A 21,030-nucleotide genomic window follows, 5' to 3' on the forward strand; every position below is an offset into this window, starting at 1 on the left:
AGACCCCAATGAGAATTTTGTTACCATTTTTCCCTCCATGAATTTCAACCCATATGGACTCGACATCCTCATTCCCTTCGCTAATATCCTCCCTTAAAGTGGACTTTAGACAAGACTTTACATAGAGACAAACCCCTCCTCCTCTCCGATTTTTACGATCCTTTCTAAACAGACTGTAACCCTGTAAGTTAACTGCCCAGTCATAGCTTTCATCTAACCATGTCTCGGTTATTCCCACTATGTCAAAGTTACCTGTAGATATTTCTGCTTCTAGTTCTTCCATCTTGTTTGTCAGGCTTCTGGCGTTTGCGAGCATGCAGTTTAGAGGATTTTGTTTTGTTCCAATCTCCTCACTGTGGATTGTTTTAGAAATGTTCTTACCTCCCTTCTGAGTATGTTTTCCTGGGTCGTCTTTGTTCGAGTCTAATGTTTTTCTTCCCGTCCCCTCTTCTTCTAGTTTAACGCCCTCCTGATGAGTGTAGCGAGTCTTCTGGCGAATGTGTGTTTCCCAGGCTTGTTGAGGTGTAGTCCGTCTCTGGCGAGGAGTCCATCATACCAGTAATTCACACCGTGGTCCAGGAATCCAAATCCTTGTTGTCTGCACCATCGTCTTAGCCAGTTGTTTGCATCAAGGATCCTGTTCCATCTCCTGGTGCCATGCCCGTCTACTGGAAGGATAGAAGAAAAAACTACCTGTGCATCCAGTTCCTTTACTTTCTTCCCCAACTCTTCAAAGTCCTTGCAGATTGTCGGTAGGTCCTTCCTTGCCGTGTCATTGGTGCCAACATGTATCAGAAGAAATGGGTGGACGTCCTTGGAGCTGAAGAGCTTTGGTATCCTATCGTTAACGATATCGTTGCATTTTGTGACGTAGCAACGATATCGTTAACGAAATCGTTAAGCGTGACAGCGACCAACGATCAGGCCCCTGCTGGGAGATCGTTGGTCGCTGATCACCCCCCTCTGTCATCGCTGAATCGGCGTGTGTGACATCGATCCAGCGATGTGTTCACTGGTAACCAGGGTAAATATCGGGTTACTAAGCGCAGGGCCGCGCTTAGTAACCCGATATTTACCCTGGTTACCATTGTAAAAGTAAAAAAAAAAAACAGTACATACTCACATTCCGTTCTCTGTCACGTCCCCCAGCGTCAGCTTCCCGCACTGACTGTGTCAGCGCCGGCCAGCCATAAAGCAGAGCACAGTGGTGCCCCGATATTTACCCTGGTTACCCGGGGACTTTGGCATCGTTGAAGACAGTTTCAACGATGCCGAAGTCTTTCCCCTGATCATTGGTCGCTGGGAGAGATGTCTGTGTGACAGCTCCCCAGCGACCACACAACGACTTACCAACGATCACGGCCGGGTCGTATCGCTGGTCGTGATTGTTGGTAAGTCATTAAGTGTAACGGTACCTTAAGGCTATCCTTTATCTTGGGAGAGCTAGCTCCAGATCCAGGGCCACCTCTTCTGTGCTTTCATTTCTTTACAACTATTCTTGGGCAGTAGACAAAGAGCATTTCTACATACCAGTCCTTGTCAGCTTTCTGCTCTCCTTCCCAAGTCTCATCTGACTCTCCCCAGATGCCGCTATCCTTGAACCCAGTCAGTTAGACGAGTCTGCTGAGCCCTTGCAAAGGCTTTTAAAGTGTTCTCAATCATTGTCCCATCAATCAGCATTCTAATCTTACAGGGTATTTTCAGACACATGGAAAATATAAAACACATTTGCTACAGATTCCATCTATGTATTACAAAGTGAAAAATCCACAGTGAGAATCTGTAAAATAAATCTGACCAATATTAGTGTTACCCGAAAAGGAAAGTGTATGTCTCACCTCCAGACCTGGCAATAAATGTCCATTTTTGAACAGGGTTTACATGAATCACACCCATTTCCATCTCATGGTGGACCAAATTTACCAGGGCTGCATCCGAAAATTTGAGGAAAATTTAAAAATGTATTAATTGACATGCAGTAGAAATAAAATATGCAGCGTATCTGCACAGTGTCAACTTAGCCATAAATTGGTGAAATAAGGCTTTATCGTGAGCCTCTACTATAGGTAGGATGTGAATTTACTATCTACAGGAGGAATAGACCTCTGGACCTTGATCTTCTGTAAACTGATCCTGAGAATGAGCAGTCAGCAGATATGTATCCCAGTAATTGTTTTTCCTGTGCAGAGGTTCCCTTCCGGTGAAAAGGCCTGGATGCAATTCCCTGCATGGTAGGGTAGTTGGATCCTTTTCTCTCAGCCCAGTTCAATCAGGAAAGGAGTCATTATCAAAGTAAAGGTACCTTCACACTCAGCGACGCTGCAGCGATACCGACAACAATGTCGATCGCTGCAGCGTCGCTGTTTGGTCGCTGGAGAGCTGTCGCACAGACAGCTCTCCAGTGACCAACGATCCCGAGGTCCCCGGGTAACCAGGGTAAACATCGGGTTACTAAGCGCAGGGCCGCGCTTAGCAACCTGATGTCTACCCTGGTTACCAGCGTAAAAGTAAAAAAAACAAACACTACATACTTACCTTCAGCTGTCTGTCCCCGGCGCTCAGCTTCTCTGCACTCTTCCTGCACTGACTGTGAGCACAGCGGCCGGAAAGCAGAGCGGTGACGTCACCGCTCTGCTTTCCGGCTGACCGACGCTCAGTCAGTGCAGGAAGAGTGCAGAGAAGCTGAGCGCCGGGGACAGACAGCGGTAGGTAAGTATGTAGTGTTTGTTTTTTTTTACTTTTACGCTGGTAACCAGGGTAAACATCGGGTTACTAAACGCGGCCCTGCGCTTAGTAACCCGATGTTTACCCTGGTTACCAGTGAAGACATCGCTGGATCGGTGTCACACACGCCGATCCAGCGATGTCTGCAGGGAGTCCAGCGACGAAATAAAGTTCTGGACTTTCCTCAGCGACCAACGATCTCCCAGCAGGGGCCTGATCGTTGGTCGCTGTCACACAGAACGATTTGCTTAATGATATCGTTGCTACATCACAAAAAGCAATGATATCGTTAACGATATCGTTATGTGTGAAGGTACCTTAAGAAACAAGGCTTCACTAACAGAGTTTACTAATTTTCAAAGAATTAATGTAAAAAAACTAAATTTATAGTACCATTTTATAAGCTCATTTCTAATGATAGAAAACATATTGGTGAATTGTGTATTTTGCAGTTTCCACACATGAATATTTTGCGATTGGTGTTGAGACCACGATGCACAGACTGGCCTTGGGACTCCAGGCCTGAACTTGGCTGCATCATATATACGTATCGAAACCTATATCCCTATGGAAACATGGATTTGTGAAACTATCCTAAACAGAAGTTTTCTAATAGCCTCTAAAATGCAAAATATACTGAACATTGAACCATGACTTAAGAAATTCTTATTTGCGTTGATTAATTGCATTTTTTTCAAGTAAAAAAATGTATAATTAAACACACAATGGCACATGGTGGGAATGGCATCTTTTGTGGGGGGATCTCATAGTCTTCTCTATAGAACTTAAAATACTAGGCAAGAAAACGTACATACAAAATTACAATGTATTTAATAGAACAGCAAAAATGCTTTATTGCTTGTGGAAAACATGACGTAGATAAACTGCACCCATATGTGGTCTAAGCAGACAGCAGAAAATACAGAGATTTCACATGAGAGTTCGAGATCTAATTAGCTAAAGCAGATTATTTTCCTAAAAGCAATAGGTTTCTAGTAAATGGTCCAAGCTTAAAGTGGCGGTCACGGTCCATCTGATATATGGTTTTAGCAATCTAATGGACACATGTCTGCACATTGCCAGCCTTTATTATTTGCCAGAGCAGCTTTGTTCAGTCAAGCCCTAGCATTTTCTCGGCTAGCTTATTCCTAAACACTGGGTAGCGTGTCTCCAGGGCACATACAATGGCTCATTACATGGAATTGAGAAGTGGTCAGCAGCTGCACACAATTAACTCAGCTTGAGCCTGGTCTTCGAGCAACATTTTCTACTATGTCTATAATTATATCCAAGATGTTCCTTTGAATGATTGTATATCAGAAGTCATTTTCTGTTTAAACACTCTATCTGCCGAATCTCCTGGATAATTATTTATTTGGATGTAATAGCTATGTTTTAAAATGTGCCAAATATCTTCTCCATGAAGCTCCCTGAAAGGCGTATCCTTAAAGGAGCTAAGTTTTCAAGGGCAAGGGATGGAGAATATGATAACCTAATTAAAGAAGCATGACATACTTGTTGAATTCCCCACTTCTCTATTATTGCAGCTCTGGTGGGCTAGTGATTGACCATATGGTATATAAAAGGTTCACCGCACACTCTTGAGACTTAAAAGTGAAAATAAATTTCATTTATTACAGTTCAATGTCCAATAACAGTCGTTTCGGGGAGCAAAACAAGTGATAATATATAGAATGACTTATATTTACAAGCGACCTATTGTCAGACATTTCGACCCTTCCCAGGTCTTATTCATCAAGTTGCTATATGTTTTAGGTAGGTAACCTAGTCTAGATTCATGGCATTCATAAATAATCTGCAAGCAGTGCTCATAGGGGTGGCTGCCAGTGGCGCTGGTGACCTGTTGGTCTGAATGGGACTAGCGGCGCTCCCGCTCCTTGCTGAGGTGTTGGCCTATGGAAACAAGGATTTGTGAAACTGGCATAAACAGGAGTTTTCCAATAGCTACTAAAAGGCAAAATATACTGAACATTGAACCATAACCTAAGACATTCTTATCCGCTAGTCCCATCCAGACCAACAGGTCACCAGCGCCACTGGCAGCCACCCCTATGTGTACTGCTTATGGATTATTTATGAAAGCCATAAGCCTAGACTAGGTTACCTATCTAAAACATACAACGACTCGATGAATAAGACCTGGGAAGGGTCGAAACGTCTGACCATAGGTCGCTTGTAAATATAGGCCATTCTATATATTATCACATGTTTTGCTCTCTGATACCACTGTTATTGGACATTGAACTGTAATAAATTAAATTTATTTTCACTATTAAGTCTCAAGAGTGTATCGTGAACCTTTGACTCTTTAACTACCGGGGCTCTTCAGCCTGTTACACCAGCACCTCGACCACCAGGCCAGAGTGCACACTAATTGCTGTACTGTTACACATATGTATATGGCATGTCATAAATGCAGTCTAGTGCACAAGGTCCGGCAAAGCGTAACAAAGCAGCAGCAGTGACAAGGGGGAGACTGAACAGGTAAATTATGCTTGTTATTATTATATCATATATTTTCCCCCTCGACCAATTTTTTGGACAACCTGGAAAACTTTTTTAAAATAGTTAAGCTATTATTATTATTATTTACTGTTATAGCGCCATTTATTCCATGGCGCTTTACATGTGAGGAGGGGTATACATAATAAAAACAAGTACAATAATCTTAAACAATACAAGTCATAACTGGTACAGGAGGAGTGAGGACACTGCCCGTGAGGGCTCACAATCTACAAGGGATGGGTGAGAATACAGTAGGCGAGGGTAGAGCTGGTCATGCAGCGGTTTGGTCGGTCGGTGGTTACTGCAGGTTGTAGGCTTGTCGGAAGAGGTGGGTCTTCAGGTTCTTTTTGAAGGTTTCGATGGGAGGCGAGAGTCAGATGTGTTGTGGTAGAGGGTTCCAGAGTAGGGGTGATACGCGAGAGAAATCTTGTATACGATTGTGGGAAGAGGAGATAAGAGGGGAGTAGAGTAGGAGATCTTGTGAGGATCGGAGGTTGCGTGTAGGTAAGTATCGGGAGACGAGGTCACAGATGTATGGAGGAGACAGGTTGTGGATGGCTTTGTACATCATGGTTAGGGTTTTGTAGTGGAGTCTCTGGGCAATGGGGAGCCAGTGAAGGGATTGACAGAGGGGAGAGGCCGGGGAATAGCGGGGGGACAGGTGGATTAGTCGGGCAGCTAGATATTGTGTGACTCTGTGTGCAGGGCCTGGGCTTAAATTCAGACAGTGCTCACTCTGGACAAGTGAGAGGTGTCAATTAAGCTAAGTGTGGCATATTGATTGAGGGGTGGAACAGTATACTGAGCCCTTGGCCAAACTATGAGTCCCCCAATGAAGCCCCATTTTCATATGAAATAAAACCAGTTTTCATTCCAACTAAAAAAGTAAAATCTATACTGCAGGTTTTATAGTGGCTATAGGGTCTAAGGCCCCTATAGGACAGTATAAGCAGTTTGTATCAAGTTTTAAGGGTGACAGACTCTCTTCAAGGTATACTATGTATAGACTCTAAGCAATAGATTATAAATCACCAGGAAGACTATAGTGTGATAGCATAGATAGAACTTAAATGTTCTCCCCGAAAGACTAAAACACCACATTCCCCTAAATGGATTAGCTCTTCAGGATCTCATCCTTCTTTAGGCTTGAAAAAATACATATGAAGTACTGATCTGTAATTAAAAATGATTTACCTCCAGTGTCCTTGACATCTTCAATGCGGTTTGCTGTTTCTTTGACCTGACCATCAAGTTTGTGGGCTGCCAATGAAATATTTTCATGCAAAATTTCACCCTTTATCTAAAGTCAAAGGATTGAGAAAGAAAATTAGAGTACTTAATTGTGGATGCAATCAAAATATCAGTGTCGCAAGCCCAAGTAACTTTCCCATCATATGTAAAATGAAACTTTTCACTGAACAGTAAAGTTCTAACACCTTATGTTAGGATACGGTATCTTTATGGATGATTTTTTAAGGTTACGTGCAACCAGAAATTGTTCTGCTCTATTCTTTTTGCATAAGTAATTATCAAAACTAATCTAAAACTGATCAGTGATTTTTGATCCCTTTTATTAGAAAATACACATTATTTAGTTTGAGTTGGGCTGCATGATGAGTACTAACTTTTTTCTACTTTTAGTAGGACCATCTTAATGCTAAGGTAACAGGTTCAAAGAACTTAAATGGAGTCTAAAAGGAGAATGTTTCTTTTTGTGGAGTGTACGATTAGGAGCCTTATAGGCCATGCAATGCTCCTCTGGGAATTTAAATAAGCAAACAGCCTCTTTAGAGAAGAAAAGTACAAGAACTCTAATGCCACCAATTGAAGGTAATAATTCTACTAGTTAATATCAAAACGTTGGCAGGCCCTCTTGACTTAGGATAAAAAGCCAAAGCAAAGGGAGTATCTTGTTTGGCTTTTTAACCTAAGTCATGTGGAAAGTGTTAAAGGTTTGATAATAACTTTTAAGGATTGCTATCCCTAATAGGTGTCACTAGAGTTCCAGTCCTCTTCCTCTATGAAAAGGCTATTTACTTATGGAGAACTTAAATGCCATGAACACAGGACCCTGTGCTAAATTTCGCTGAGTAACATTTCGGTTGATTTAGAATATAATTAGCAGGATAGGATGTTTAGCTATACTGTACAATCCAGATAGAAGAGTGGAGGCTAACGGCAAAGTGGAAACCAACTCCATACACTGTAAATGGCTATCGTTTTATGGTATTCAATAAGTACATATATTTAAAGGAGCCGATTCATGAAGACTGGCATAGCGTAAGCTTCTACTATGCCAGTCTTCACACAGAGTACACAGCGCCACCTCATCTCCTCACCACCTCTGCACATTTTTGTGGAGTTGATCCAAATAGCATGAAAATTACAAAAGTCACAAAACTCTGCGTTGACCAAAAATATTGCAACAGTTCAAAACTTTTACGATACTTTTGTGGTATAAATGCTTTGATAAATCGGCCATCAAATATTTGGCTGTCCACATACTCTTATCCATTAAATATATATCACAGTATACCCACAATTGGTTAAAAATCCATCATATCATATCTCAATATAAAAAGACATTAATTAATGTGCGAAATAATAAGTCAACCACCAGGGTGCGCTGTGCAAAACTGCAGTGGAAACCACTGCAAAGGAGAGGCTAAAACCAATGCAACACCACACGGACCAAAATACAGAAAAATTACACAAGCATGGGAATGTTAAAATATGGCTTTATTAAGGAAAAACAATGATTACGTAATCAAAAATTTTTTAAAAAAAAAAGACATAACCAATTTCGCACAAAACCAGGATTCTAACGCTGTATGTATATTCCAGCAATATCACCTCCACAATACCAGGATTTCACTAGTTTAAGCTATACAAAAACCGTTAACTAAGTGCCAAAGCAGTAAAAAAAAAAAAAACAAATAGTGCAAAATTATATAAGTGTATAAAATATATATATATATATATATATATATATATATATATATATACTAGTGTACAAATGTACCCATATGGCAACACAAAGTGACCTAGTGCAGAAAAACAGATAACTAATTTTAGTATCTCTCGCACAGAATGGAAATAAAATATAAAACATTATTACACAAATGTGTCCATTAGGGTTGAGCGAAACGGGTCGGCCATTTTCAGAAGTCGCCGACTTTTGGCAAAGTCGGGTTTCATGAAACCCGACCCGACCCCTGTGTGGGGTCGGCCATGAAGTCGGTGATCTTCTGAATCTGGTATCGGAATTCCGATCCCGAGTTCCGATATGTTTGCAATATCAGAAATCGGTATCGGAATCCATATTTAAGTGTAAAATAAAGAAATAAAATAAAAAATATCGCTATACTCACCCTCTGACGCGCCCTGGTACTAACCGGGAACCTTCCTTCCTTCGAATCAGCGCTTGCAGGACCTTGCGGTGACGTCGCGGTGATGTCACGGCTTGTGATTGGTCGCGTGGCCGCCCATGTGACCGCTCGCGCGACCAATCACAAGCCGCGACGTCACCGCAAGGTCCTGCAAGCGCTGATTCGAAGGAAGGAAGGCTGCCGGAAAGAAGCAGGGCGCGTCCGAGGGTGAGTATATACCTAATAGGAATATACTCACCCTCGGACGCGCCCTGCTTCTTTCCGGCAGCCTTCCTTCCTTCGAATCAGCGCTTGCAGGACCTTGAGGTGACGTCGCGGCTTTTGATTGGCCGCGCGAGCGGTCACATGGGCGGCCACGCGACCAATCACAAGCCGCGACGTCACCGCAAGGTCCTGCAAGCGCTGATTCGAAGGAAGGAAGGTTCCCGGTTAGTACCAGGGCGCGTCCGAGGGTGAGTATAGCGATATTTTTTATTTTAATTCTTTATTTTACACTTAAATATGGATCGCAGGGCCTGAAGGAGAGTTTCCTCTCCTTCAGACCCTGGGAACCATTGGAAACCCAATGCACTGCATTGGGTTTCGAGTTTCGGCCGACCCCGACCCCGACTTTTTTATAGGATCGGCCGATTTCACTCGACCCGACTTTTGAAAAAGTCAGGTTTCGTGAAACCCGACCCGATCCTATAAAAGTAAAAGTCGCTCAACCCTAGTGTCCATATACCAAAAAATATAACCAAGTGTTCAAAATCAGCGGATAGCTGACTTTGAAATTTAGCACAAAAATAGATCTTCCTTACCTGACCTATCTATCGCAATTAACGACATCATGCATTCCCCCGTATCGGAAGTTCGCTGCCATCGAGTAACCCTTGACTCAGCCCTGTCCTTCAAACCACACATCCAAATTCTTTCCACCTCCTGTCACCTCCAGCTCAAAAACATTTCCAGAATCTATCCTTTCCTCAACCCTCAAAGATTAGATCTTCCTTACCTGACCTATCTATCGCATTTAACGACATCACGCTTTCCCCCATACTGGAAGTTCGCTGCCATGGAGTAACCCTTGACTCAGCCCTGTCCTTCAAACCACACATCCAAATTCTTTCCACCTCCTGTCACCTCCAGCTCAAAAATATTTCCAGAATTTATCCTTTCCTCAACCCTCAATCTACTAAAATGCTTGTGCATGCCCTCATCATCTCCCACCTCGACTACTGCAACATCCTTTTCTCTGGCTTCCCTGTTAATACCCTTGCACCTCTCCAGTCTATTCTTAAAGGGACACTGTCACCTGAATTTGGAGGGAACAATCTTCAGCCATGGAGGCGGGGTTTATGGGTGATTGATTCACCCTTTCCTTACCCGCTGGCTGCATGCTGGCTGCAATATTGGATTGAAGTTCATTCTCTGTCCTCCATAGTACACGCCTGCGCGAGGCAAGATTGCTTTGTGCAGGCATGTACTACGGAGGACAGAGAATGAACTTCAATCCAATATTGCAACCAGCATGCAGCCAGCGGGTAAGGAAAGGGTGAATCAAAAACCCCAAAACCCCGCCTCCATGGCTGAAGATTGTTCCCTCCAAATTCAGGTGACAGTGTCCCTTTAACTCTGCTGCCCGACTAATTCATCTCTCTCCTCGCTACTCCTGCGCTTCCCCCCTCTGCAAATCTCTTCACTGGCTCCCATTCCCTCAGCGTATCCAGTTCAAATTACTAATTCTGACCTACAGAGCAATCCATAATCTGTATCCTCCATATATCGCTGAACTAATCTCCCAATATCTTCCCTCATATAATCTCCAGTCATCTCAAGACCTCCTTCTCTCCTCCACACTTATTCGCTCCTCACCCAACCGCCTTCAAGACTTCTCCCAAATATCCCCCATCCTCTGGAATTCTTTGCCTCAACACATCGGACTATCAACCACATTCGGATCCTTCAGATAGAACCTGAAAACCCACCTCTTCAGGAAAGCTTACAGCCTGCACTGACCCCGCTGCCTCCTCACCACTACCAGAGCTACTGCCTCACCAACCCTGGAGTGCTGCAACCCTCAACCTATTGTCTCCTTCCCCACCATCCTGTAGAATGTAAGCTTCCAAGGGCAGGGTCCTCGCCCCTTTGTATCAGTCTGTAATTGTTAGTTTGCTTACTGTAAGTGGTATCTGCAATTTGTATGTAATGTAACCCCTTCTCATGTACAGCACCATGGAATAAATGGTGCTATATAAATAAATAATAATAATAATTTCTTTGTAACAGAAAAATGAATGCAACAAACAGGCATATGGACCAAAAATGGATCCAACACGCTAAAGCAAAACATCCTTTTAGATTTGCGAAAAGAAATGGTGTGTGAAACAGGCCTTACTGTGAGACAAGAAAAGCTTTTCCTCAGAACCTTTTTTAATAAAAAGACAATCATTGGAATTGCAGGGCATGGAACAAGTCAGTGTTCAGTAGCTATAATCAATAATTCTCCCGTGCTGAAGGAGCGGCACAAGGGGATATACATTGTAGTGGGTTGTTAGCAGAAATAAGTTATTGCACACAAGTAACACCAGAATCCTCAAGGGTTTGATGGCACACAAACTCCATGTCATGCTCTTCAGGCTCTGCCAGCATCTGCTGCTTCCATTTTCCTCATGTTCCTGATTTGCACACATTGCAGAAGAGAATTAGTGGTGTGTACTGTGAAAATCCAGTATGTAAAAGGAGTGACAGAGTCCTCTTCAGCTGAACGCAGGAAGTCTAAGCATCACGGACCCCATCATATTTATAAATTGCAGCAGAGTTTGTCACTTAGGACCTGTCACTAGTGTTGAGCAATCCGATACCGCAAGTATCGGGTATCGGCCGATATTTGCGGTATCGGAATTCCGATACCGAATTCCGATACTTCCCGCGTATCGGATACCGGAATCGGAAGTTCCCAGAATTCAAACTGAACGCAGCAGCCAATGAGGAATGATTGGAAGTGTGGGCACATCCTGTTTAGCATGGTGGGCATGTAAGTACTGGCAAGGCTGTGATTGGCTGCTGAAATGATGTCACTCTGCACTATAAAAAACGCTGCCGCCATTTTGCGCTCACTCTGCTGTGATTTCAGTTAGGGACAGGACGCTGTGTTCTAACTGAGGGCCAGTTGAGCTAGCTAATTTCTTTATTTTCCTTTCCAAAGGCTAATTTAGCAAAACGCTGTGTGTTCTTCACTGTTCACCTTGCTCTTGCCTTGCAGCGCTGTTTTAACAGCGTTCTGCAAGGTCTCTGTGTGTGTGTGCAGCTCACTCTGTAGTCTGTGTGCAGCCATATACCCGGTTGTATTCAGCTCAGGGGGGGTTCACACTGCCTCACACAGTTGTCCTTTTTTGCTCATAGTGCAGCCTGCTGCACATTTTTTCTCAAATTTCCTATTAGGGTTTTCCACCAGTCTCCAGCTAAATTGTGGAAAAACACTACATAGGATAACCTAGAGGGGGGTTTTTGGGCCTTGCAGCGCCGTTTACGGCTGTCTGCACGGTCTCCGTGTGAGCCCAGCTCGCCCTGTAGTCTGTGTGCAGCCATAGCCGGTTGGATTCAGCTCAGGGTTCGTTACTGGCTCATACCTTGAGAAAAATTTTCCTTTTTTCCAAATAGTGCAGCCTGTTTAAAAATTTAAAAAAAAATTCCCTATTAGTGTTTTTCCACCCGTCTCCAGCTAAATTGTGGAAAAACACTACATAGGATAACCTAGAGGGGGTTTTTGGGCCTTGCAGCGCCGTTTACGGCTGTCTGCACGGTCTCCGTGTGAGCCCAGCTCGCCCTGTAGACTGTGTGCAGCCATAGCCGGTTGGATTCAGCTCAGGGTTCGTTACTGGCTCATACCTTGAGAAAAATGTTCCTTTTTTTCAAATAGTGCAGCCTGTTTAAAAAATTTTAAAAAAATTCCCTATTAGTGTTTTTCCACCCGTCTCCAGCTAAATTGTGGAAAAACACTACATAGGATAACCTAGAGGGGGGTTTTTGGGCCTTGCAGCGCCGTTTACGGCTGTCTGCACGGTCTCCGTGTGAGCCCAGCTCGCCCTGTAGTCTGTGTGCAGCCATAGCCGGTTGGATTCAGCTCAGGGTTCGTTACTGGCTCATACCTTGAGAAAAATTTTCCTTTTTTTCAAATAGTGCAGCCTGTTTAAAATTAAAAAAAAAAAATTCCTATTAGTGTTTTTCCACCCGTCTCCAGCTAAATAGTGGAAAAACACTACATAGGATAACCTAGAGGGGGTTTATTGGGCCTTGCAGCGCCGTTTACGGCTGTCTGCACGGTCTCTGTGTGAGCGCAGCTCGCCCTGTAGTCTGTGTGCAGCTATAGCCGGTTGGATTCAGCTCAGGGTGCGTTACTGCCTCATACCTTGAAAAACAATTTCCTTTTTTTCAAATAGTGCAGCCTGTTTAAAATTAAAAAAAAAAAAATTCCTATTAGTGTCTTTCCACCCGTCTCCAGCTAAATAGTGGAAAAACACTACATAGGATAAGCTAGAGGAGGGTTTTTTGGCCTTGCAGCGCCGTTTACGGCTGTCTACACGGTCTCCGTGTGATTTAAACTAGCTCTGTAGCCCGATCTGCACAAAAAAAAAAGTAAAGTTCACCAAACACAACTTAACACTTGTATAGGCCACATTTGAAAAATAATAAAGTTTAGTCCACACTTTACAACATTAGTGTTTCTTACACCTGTTAGGAGGAGCATTTCAGGAATAAGCACACTAAGGCCTTAGTACTTTTCTGCTTATCTTTATCTGTCAACCAAGATGAAGAGGGCAGGGAGTAAGGCACGTGGGCGTGGGCGCGGAGCAGGGAGAGGAGCAGGGAGAGGACGTGGTGATTCTGTGCCTGCTGCGGGCGCCGGTGACTCGTCGTCACTCAGTTTCAGCAGGGAACAGTCCTTCATGCGCAGCTTTGTCGGAGAGCGCCGTGCACCGCTGCTGCGTGAAGACCAAATTGAAGCCGTTGTCGGGTGGATGGCAGCTAACGCCTCGGCATCGACTTCAGTTAGTGCCACATCCTCTCAGGCACAGAGCACTGGAGAGCAGCCATCTGTCTCTTCACCACCTGCCAAATTGGCCAGGCAGTCAGAGAGCCCAGGACAGGAGCCGTCTCTACTTCTGTTCTCTGAATCTCTTGGCTTGGAAACAGGGGGCCAGCCAAGCAGCATTGGAGAAATGGAAGAAGAGGCAGTGTGCAGTGATGCCCAACAGCTTTTTCTCTCTGACTCTGAAGAGGCAGGTGGGCCAGTGCCTCCGGTGACCACAGCGCAGTACGCATCTGATGATGAAACTCAGGTGCCGCTTTCTGATGCGTACTGTGCTGCCGAGACTACCCAGGAGGAGCAGTTGGTGGCAGAGGGTAGTGGAGATGATGAGGTCCTTGACCCATCGTGGCGTGAGGAACAGGAAGGTGGTGGGAGCAGCTCTGAGGAAGAGCTTCCCCTTACGGGCCAAAGAGGGAGAGGGAGGGGGAAGACTGCGGAGCCTGTAGCCTCCACTTTGGCACCCGTTAGGAGCCTGTCTCTTTCCAAAGCCAAAAAGGGCGCTCCCAAGACTTGCAGTGCCTGGTCCTTTTTTGAAACAGTTGCAGATGACATTTGTTTTGTCAAATGCAAGCTGTGTCATCAGAAATTAAAAAGAGGGAAAAATGTCAGCAACCTCAATACCACAAATATGTGGAAACATGTGCGGACCAGGCACACGGTGGAGTTACAGAAACAGACTGAAGATGTAGGCCAACCAACAGCGGCAGCTACCACCTCTTCAGCTCGTGTTGCCTCTTCCTCCAGCTTACGCACAGCTGGTTTGGCTTCCTCCCAGGATTGCCATGGAAGAACCTCTGGCACTGTTGTCCAGAGACCTTGTGTAATTCCACCCACAGCACCACCTTCCCAGTCATCCTCACACTCCCAGTCTACTCTACAGCCATCGGTAGTACAGGCATGGGAGAAAAGGCGGGCATTCTCGGCCAACCACCCCCGAGCACAGGCTCTGAATGCAGGCATTGCCAAACTGTTGTCCCTGGAAATGCTCTCGTTCAGGCTGGTGGAGACTGACAGCTTCCGTGACTTGATGGCATTGGCAGTCCCACAGTACAAGGTGCCCAGCCGCTTTTACTTCAGCAGGCAGGCTGTCCCTGCCCTGCACAAGCATGTTGAGGCAAACATAAAACATGCGCTACTGAACGCCGTCAGTAGCAAGGTCCACCTCACCACCGATGCGTGGACCAGTCAGCATGGACAGGGGCGATACGTTTCCCTCACTGCCCATTGGGTTAATGTTGTTGAGCCAGGTACAGATCGTGCGAGTGGCGCAGGACGTGTCCTGCCCACTCCAAGGATTGCAGGAATCCAGTCTGTACGCATCGACTCCTCCTCTTACACCAGTTCCTCAGATTCCTCTCTGCAGGATCCGTCACAGTCCACCTCCACATGGACCCGTGAACGTTTACCTATGACCGACATGAGCACAGCCGTGGCCAAACGTCAGCAGGCCGTCTTGAAACTAGTTTCATTGGGGCATCGAAGCCACACAGCGCAGGAGCTCTGGAATGCCATCAAGCAGGAGAGCGATGTGTGGTTACTGCCAGCGAATCTCCAGCCAGGCATGGTAGTGTGTGACAATGGCCGAAATCTGGTGGCAGCTTTGGCCCTTGGCAACCTCACTCACATCCCATGTCTGGCACATGTGCTCAATTTGGTTGTGCAGAGTTTTCTGAGGGACTATCCGGATCTTGATGCCCTGCTGCACAAGGTCCGCCTAGAGTGTGCTCACTTGCGGCGTTCCAGCTTGGCCAGATCCCGCATTGCTGCTCTGCAGCGCCGATTCCGCCTTCCGGAACACCGCATCATATGTGACCTACCTACCCGGTGGAATTCCACGTTACATATGTTGGAGCGGTTGTGTGAGCAGCAGCAAGCAGTTATGGAGTACCAGCTGCATCAGACGCAAAGAAGTCGCAGTCAGCGCCGATCAGACTTCACAACCACAGAGTGGGCCACTATGAAGGACATCTGCCAGGTTTTGCGTCCTTTTGATTATTCCACGCGGATGGCAAGTGCAGATGATGCACTAGTCAGCATGACTGTCCCCCTTATCTGCCTGCTTCAGCAAACTTTGCAAGGGTTAAGGGATGATGTTGTGGAAGAGGTGGAGGATGAGGAGTCACCTTTTCCATCAGCTTCTGGAGAGTCAGCGCCACGTGGTTCCTCACAAAGGGGTACGCAGGGGCCAATTTGTGAGGAGGATGAGGAGGAGTCAATGGAGGAGGAAGAGCTCCGTCCAGAGGAGGGAGCAACACAATTGTCCAGTGGTCAGTGTGTACAGCGAGGGTGGGGTGATGACGAGCGGGCAGAGATCATGTCTCAAGCAGGGGACAGCGTTTCTGGGCCAGTTGGCACTCTGCAGCACATGGTGGATTTCATGCTGCAGTGCCTGAGAAACGACCGCCGCATCGACCACATTCTCAACATGCCTGATTATTGGGTGTTCACCCTCCTCGATCCTCGCTACCGGGACAACGTCCAAAACCTCATCCCAGCGTTGACCCGGGAGCGTAAATTGCGGGAGTACCACGACACACTGGTGAATTCCATCATCTTCTCCTGTCCAACTGAGAGGAGTGCTGCTAGTGCTTTACAAAGCAGCTCAGTGCGTCGAGGCAGTGGGGGAGGCTCTGCCCAAAGAGGGAGCAGAAGCAGTGCCTCTGCCCAAGGCAAGCCCAGTATGGCACAACTCTGGCACACTTTTGTGTGCCCGCCCCAAATGTCTACACCATCACCGGCGGCTCCAGTCAGCAGGAGGCAACGGTTCCGTCAGATGGTGACAGACTACATGGCTTGCCCTCTTACTGTACTCCCAGACGGCTCTTCCCCGTTCAAGTTTTGGGTCTCTAAGCTGGATACATGGCCAGAGCTAAGCCAGTATGCATTGGAGGTGCTGGCTTGCCCTGCGGCTAGTGTCTTATCAGAACGTGTCTTTAGTGCCGCAGGTGGTGTACTAACAGACCGTCGCATGCGACTGTCCTCCGATAACGTTGACCGGCTTACTTTCCTGAAAATGAACCAGGCCTGGATCTCGCAGGAATTTGCCACTCCTCTGCCTGATTAAGTAATTGGGTGTCATCCAGGTCTCCTGCTGTGTTCATCTTTCTACCACCTGAACTGCTATTCCTGGGCTCCAACACCGCCAGTTGCGGCTCAGAAGTGCAGGCTGCACAGTAAAAACATACGACCCAGTGTTATTGGGTTTCAGTAACGTCAGCTGATCCCCAGCTGTGTAGCCGGCAATGTGTCCTGCGACCGCCACGCTGGCACAACAACCTAAATGTAAGGGAACCTGTCCCCCCCCCCCCTGTCGTTTGTTACTGAAAGAGCCATCTTGTGCAGCAGTAATGCTGCACAAGGAAAAGGTAGCTCTTTTGGTTTAGTTCCTTGCACACGCAGAACTTAACACTTATAAAATGTGTTCACTGATATCGTTATACCGTCCCGGAGCTGGGACTTTCCTTCTTAATGTGACGCAGCACAGCCGTCATTCCTACCCCCTTGGTGCCATGCGCTGCCTCCTTAGCGTTGTTTTAAGCTGTCACGGAGCCTGCGCTGTTCTGTTATCCCTTGGGCATGCCCTATTTGCGCTGCCTGTCTTCTGACTTAATTTGGTGTCAGGCTGGCTGCGCCTGTGCGGCCGCGCTGCCCGAGATCCCGCCTCGCAGTGTCTTCTGATTGAGTCACACTGCGGGCCTGGGATCCATGGGCATGCGCAGTGCATATACTAGCCTCTCACTCCCCTTCTTCACGCTTCTTCAGACTAGGCGGCGTCAGCTGATCCCTAATAGCATGCCACGGCCGTGACGCCGCACAGTCTGAAGAAGCAGGAAGGAGGTGAGTGAGAGGTGATGATATGCACTGCGCATGCCCATGGATCCAAGGCCCGCAGTGGGATTACGTTAGACTAGACTGCGAGTTGGGATCTGGAGCAGCGTGGACGCACAGGCACTGACAGCCTGACACCAAATTATGTCAGAAGACAGGCAGCGCTAATTGGGCATGGCCAAGGGCTAACAGAACAGCGCAGGCTCCGTGACAGCTTAAAACAACACTGAGGAGGCAGCGCACGGCACCAAGGGGATAGGAATGACAGCTGTGCTGTGTCCCATTACGAAGGAAATTTGCACCTCCGGGACGGTTGAACGGTATAAGGGGACACATTTTTAATGTTTACTTCAGTGTTTGCAAGGAGCATAATTAAAAGAGCAACCTTTTCCTTTTGCATCCTTAGTGCTGCACAAGATGGCTCTTTCAGCTACAAACGTCTTGGGGGGGGGTTAAAGGTTCCCTTTCAACTTGCTCCAATCAGGCTTCGGCCTACACTCTGTTCCTCTGCTCCTCCTGCTGACCCTGGGCTCTAACACCGCCAGTTGGTGCCTGGAAGTGCTGTGTGCACAGTTAACAGTCGCTCCTCTGTTATTGGGGTTCAGTAACGTCAGCTGATCCCCAGCTGTGTGTGCGGCAATACCTCCAATCTGCTCCTCCTGCTGTCCCTGGGCTCCAACACCGCCAGTTGGTGCCTGGAAGTGCTGTGTGCACAGTTAACAGTCGCTCCTCTGTTATTGGGGTTCAGTAACGTCAGCTGATCCCCAGCTGTGTGTGCGGCAATACCTCCAATCTGCTCCTCCTGCTGTCCCTGGGCTCCAACACCGCCAGTTGGTGCCTGGAAGTGCTGTGTGCACAGTTAACAGTCGCTCCTCTGTTATTGGGGTTCAGTAACGTCAGCTGATCCCCAGCTGTGTGTGCGGCAATACCTCCAATCTGCTCCTCCTGCTGTCCCTGGGCTCTAACACCGCCAGTTGGTGCCTGGAAGTGCTGTCTGCACAGTCAACAGTCGCTCCTCTGTTATTGGGGTTCAGTAACGTCAGCTGATCCCCAGCTGTGTATCCGGCAACGTGTCATGCGACCGCCACGCTGGCACACCTAAAATGTAAGGGGACCTGTCCCCCCCCCCCCTAGGCGTTTGTTACTGAAAGAGCCACCATGTGCAGCACTAATACTGCACAAGGGAAAGGTCGCTCTTGAAATTATGCTCCTTGCAAACGCTGAACTACACACTCATGTAATGTGTCCCCTCACACCGTCCAACCGTCCCGGAGGTTGGACTTTCCTTTGTAATGTGACGCAGCACAGCCGTCATTGCTACCCCCTTGCCACCGTGCGCTGGCTCCTTAGCGTTGTTTGATTCCGTCATGGACCCTGCGCTGTTATGTTATCCCTTGGCCATGCACAGTTTGCGCTGCCCGTCCTCTGACATCATTTGTTGTCGTCCTGACTGCGCCTGTGCGTCCACGCTGCCCGAAATCCCACCTCGCAGTGTCGTCTAATGTGATCCCACAGTGGGCCTGGTATCCATGGCCATGCGCAGTGCATATACTAGCCTCTCACTCCCCTTCTTCACGCTTCTTCAGACTAGGCAGCGTCAGCTGATCCCTAATAGCATGCCACGGCCGTGACGCCGCACAGTCTGAAGAAGCAGGAAGGAGGTGAGTGAGAGGCGATGATATGCACTGCGCATGCCCATGGATCCCTGGCCCGCAGTGGGACTACATTAGATGACACTGCAAGGTTGGATCTCGGGCAGCTTGGACGCACAGGCACTGCCAGCCTGACACCTACATCAGAAGACGGGCACCGCTAACTGTGCATGGCCAAGGGATAACATTACAGCGCGGGCTCCGTGACAGAACCAAACAACGTTGAGGAGGTGGCGCACGGCACCAAGGGGGTTGGAATGACGGCTTTGCTGTGTCACATTACAAAGGAAAGTCCCACTTCCGGGACGGTTTGACAGTGTGAGGGGACACATTAAATGAGTGTGTACTTCAGCGTTTGCAAGGAGCATAATTTTCGGAGCCACCATTTTCCATGTGCAGTATTACTGCTGTACAAGATGGCTCTTTCAGCAACAAATGCCGGGGGGGGGGGGTTAAAGGTTCCCTTTCAACTTGCTCCACTGCAGGCTTCGGCCTACACTCTGCTCCTCTTTGATTCCCTGGGTTTCAACACTGTCAGTTGCCACCTGGAAGTGTTGTCTACACAGAAAAAACACTAGGTGATGTGTCAGTGGGGTTCAGCACCGCCAGCTGTTCCCCTGCTGTGTAGTCGGCAACGTGTCCAGCACAAGCCACGCTGGCACAACAGAACAAAAGCTGCCACCAGTGCAGGCTTCGGCCTACACTCTGCTCCTCTCCTCCTCCTGCTGACCCTGGGCTTAAACACCGCTAGTTTTTGCCCGGAAGTGCTAGCTGCACAGAGAAAAACACCAGCCAATGTGTTAGTGGGGTTCAGCAATGCCAGCTGTTCCCCTGCTGTGTAGCCGGCAACGTGACCTGCAAACGCCACGCAGGCACATGAACTGAAATTAAAGGGAACCTGGCCCCACCCCCCCAGGTGTTTCTATGTATAACAGCCACCTAGTACAGCAGTACTGCTGCATTTGTACAAGGTGGCTGTTTTTTTATCCTTGCCCACGTAGAATTAAACACGTAAAATATGTGTCTCATTACAGACCATTACAATGTCCCTGAGGTGTGACTTTCCTTTTTAATGACACGCACCACCCCCCTTGGTAGCGCTGCCCGTCTTCTGACATCATTGGTTGGCTGCCTGTGCCTGTGCGTCCGCCCTGCCCGACACAACCCCCCTCGTTTCATATATTTTGGCTGCGAGGGTGTGATTGATGGGCATGTGCAGTGCATATGTTCGCCTGTCTTAACTCATCTCCTTCCGCCTTCTTCAGACTGTGCGGCCTCCTGGCCGTGGTAGGCGATAAGGGATCAGCTGAGGCCGCCCAGTCTGAAGCAGGTGTAAGGACATGTGTGAGCGGCAAACATATTTACTGCACAAGGCCACGAATCCCAGCCACGCAGTGTTATTTTTTGAAAAACACACTGTGGGCCTGGGATTCATATCCATTGCTAACCGCAACGGCCAACATGAAATGAGGTGAGAAGACAGGCAGCGCTCACAGCGCATGGCCAAGGGATCACAATAGCGCAGACTCCTGTACAGCTAATAACAACGCTCAGGAATCTGCGCCCACCACCTAGGTGTAAATTTTGACACCTGTGCTGCGTCTCCTTAAAAAGACAAGTCACGCCTCCACTACTGTTTGACAGTATAATGGGCTAAATAGTCTACGTGTTTTATTCAGCGTGTGCAATGAGCAAACTAAATAGAGCAACCTTTTACTTGTGCAGCATTAATGCTGCACAAGGTGTGGCTCTTGTACTTTGCTACACCTGAGGGGGGGGGGTTTAAGGTTACCTTTGAAATTGGTTCAACTAGGCTTCGGCCTACACTCTGCTCCTCTCC

At 47.2% G+C, this 21,030-nt stretch overlaps 1 protein-coding gene across 1 annotated transcript in view; it reads right to left on the minus strand.

The window, feature by feature from the left end:
* LOC138671660 (uncharacterized) overlaps positions 1-21,030 on the minus strand; it is a 967,572-nt gene that overhangs the window by 306,996 nt on the left and 639,546 nt on the right. Inside the window, exon 78 of the mRNA XM_069759831.1 lies at positions 6,445-6,550. Within this exon, the coding sequence (XP_069615932.1) occupies positions 6,445-6,550 (106 nt within the window). The remainder of the gene's footprint in view (positions 1-6,444; positions 6,551-21,030) is intronic.

Source organism: Ranitomeya imitator, chromosome 3, assembly GCF_032444005.1.
Source record: "Ranitomeya imitator isolate aRanImi1 chromosome 3, aRanImi1.pri, whole genome shotgun sequence".
Taxonomy (NCBI): domain Eukaryota; kingdom Metazoa; phylum Chordata; class Amphibia; order Anura; family Dendrobatidae; genus Ranitomeya; species Ranitomeya imitator.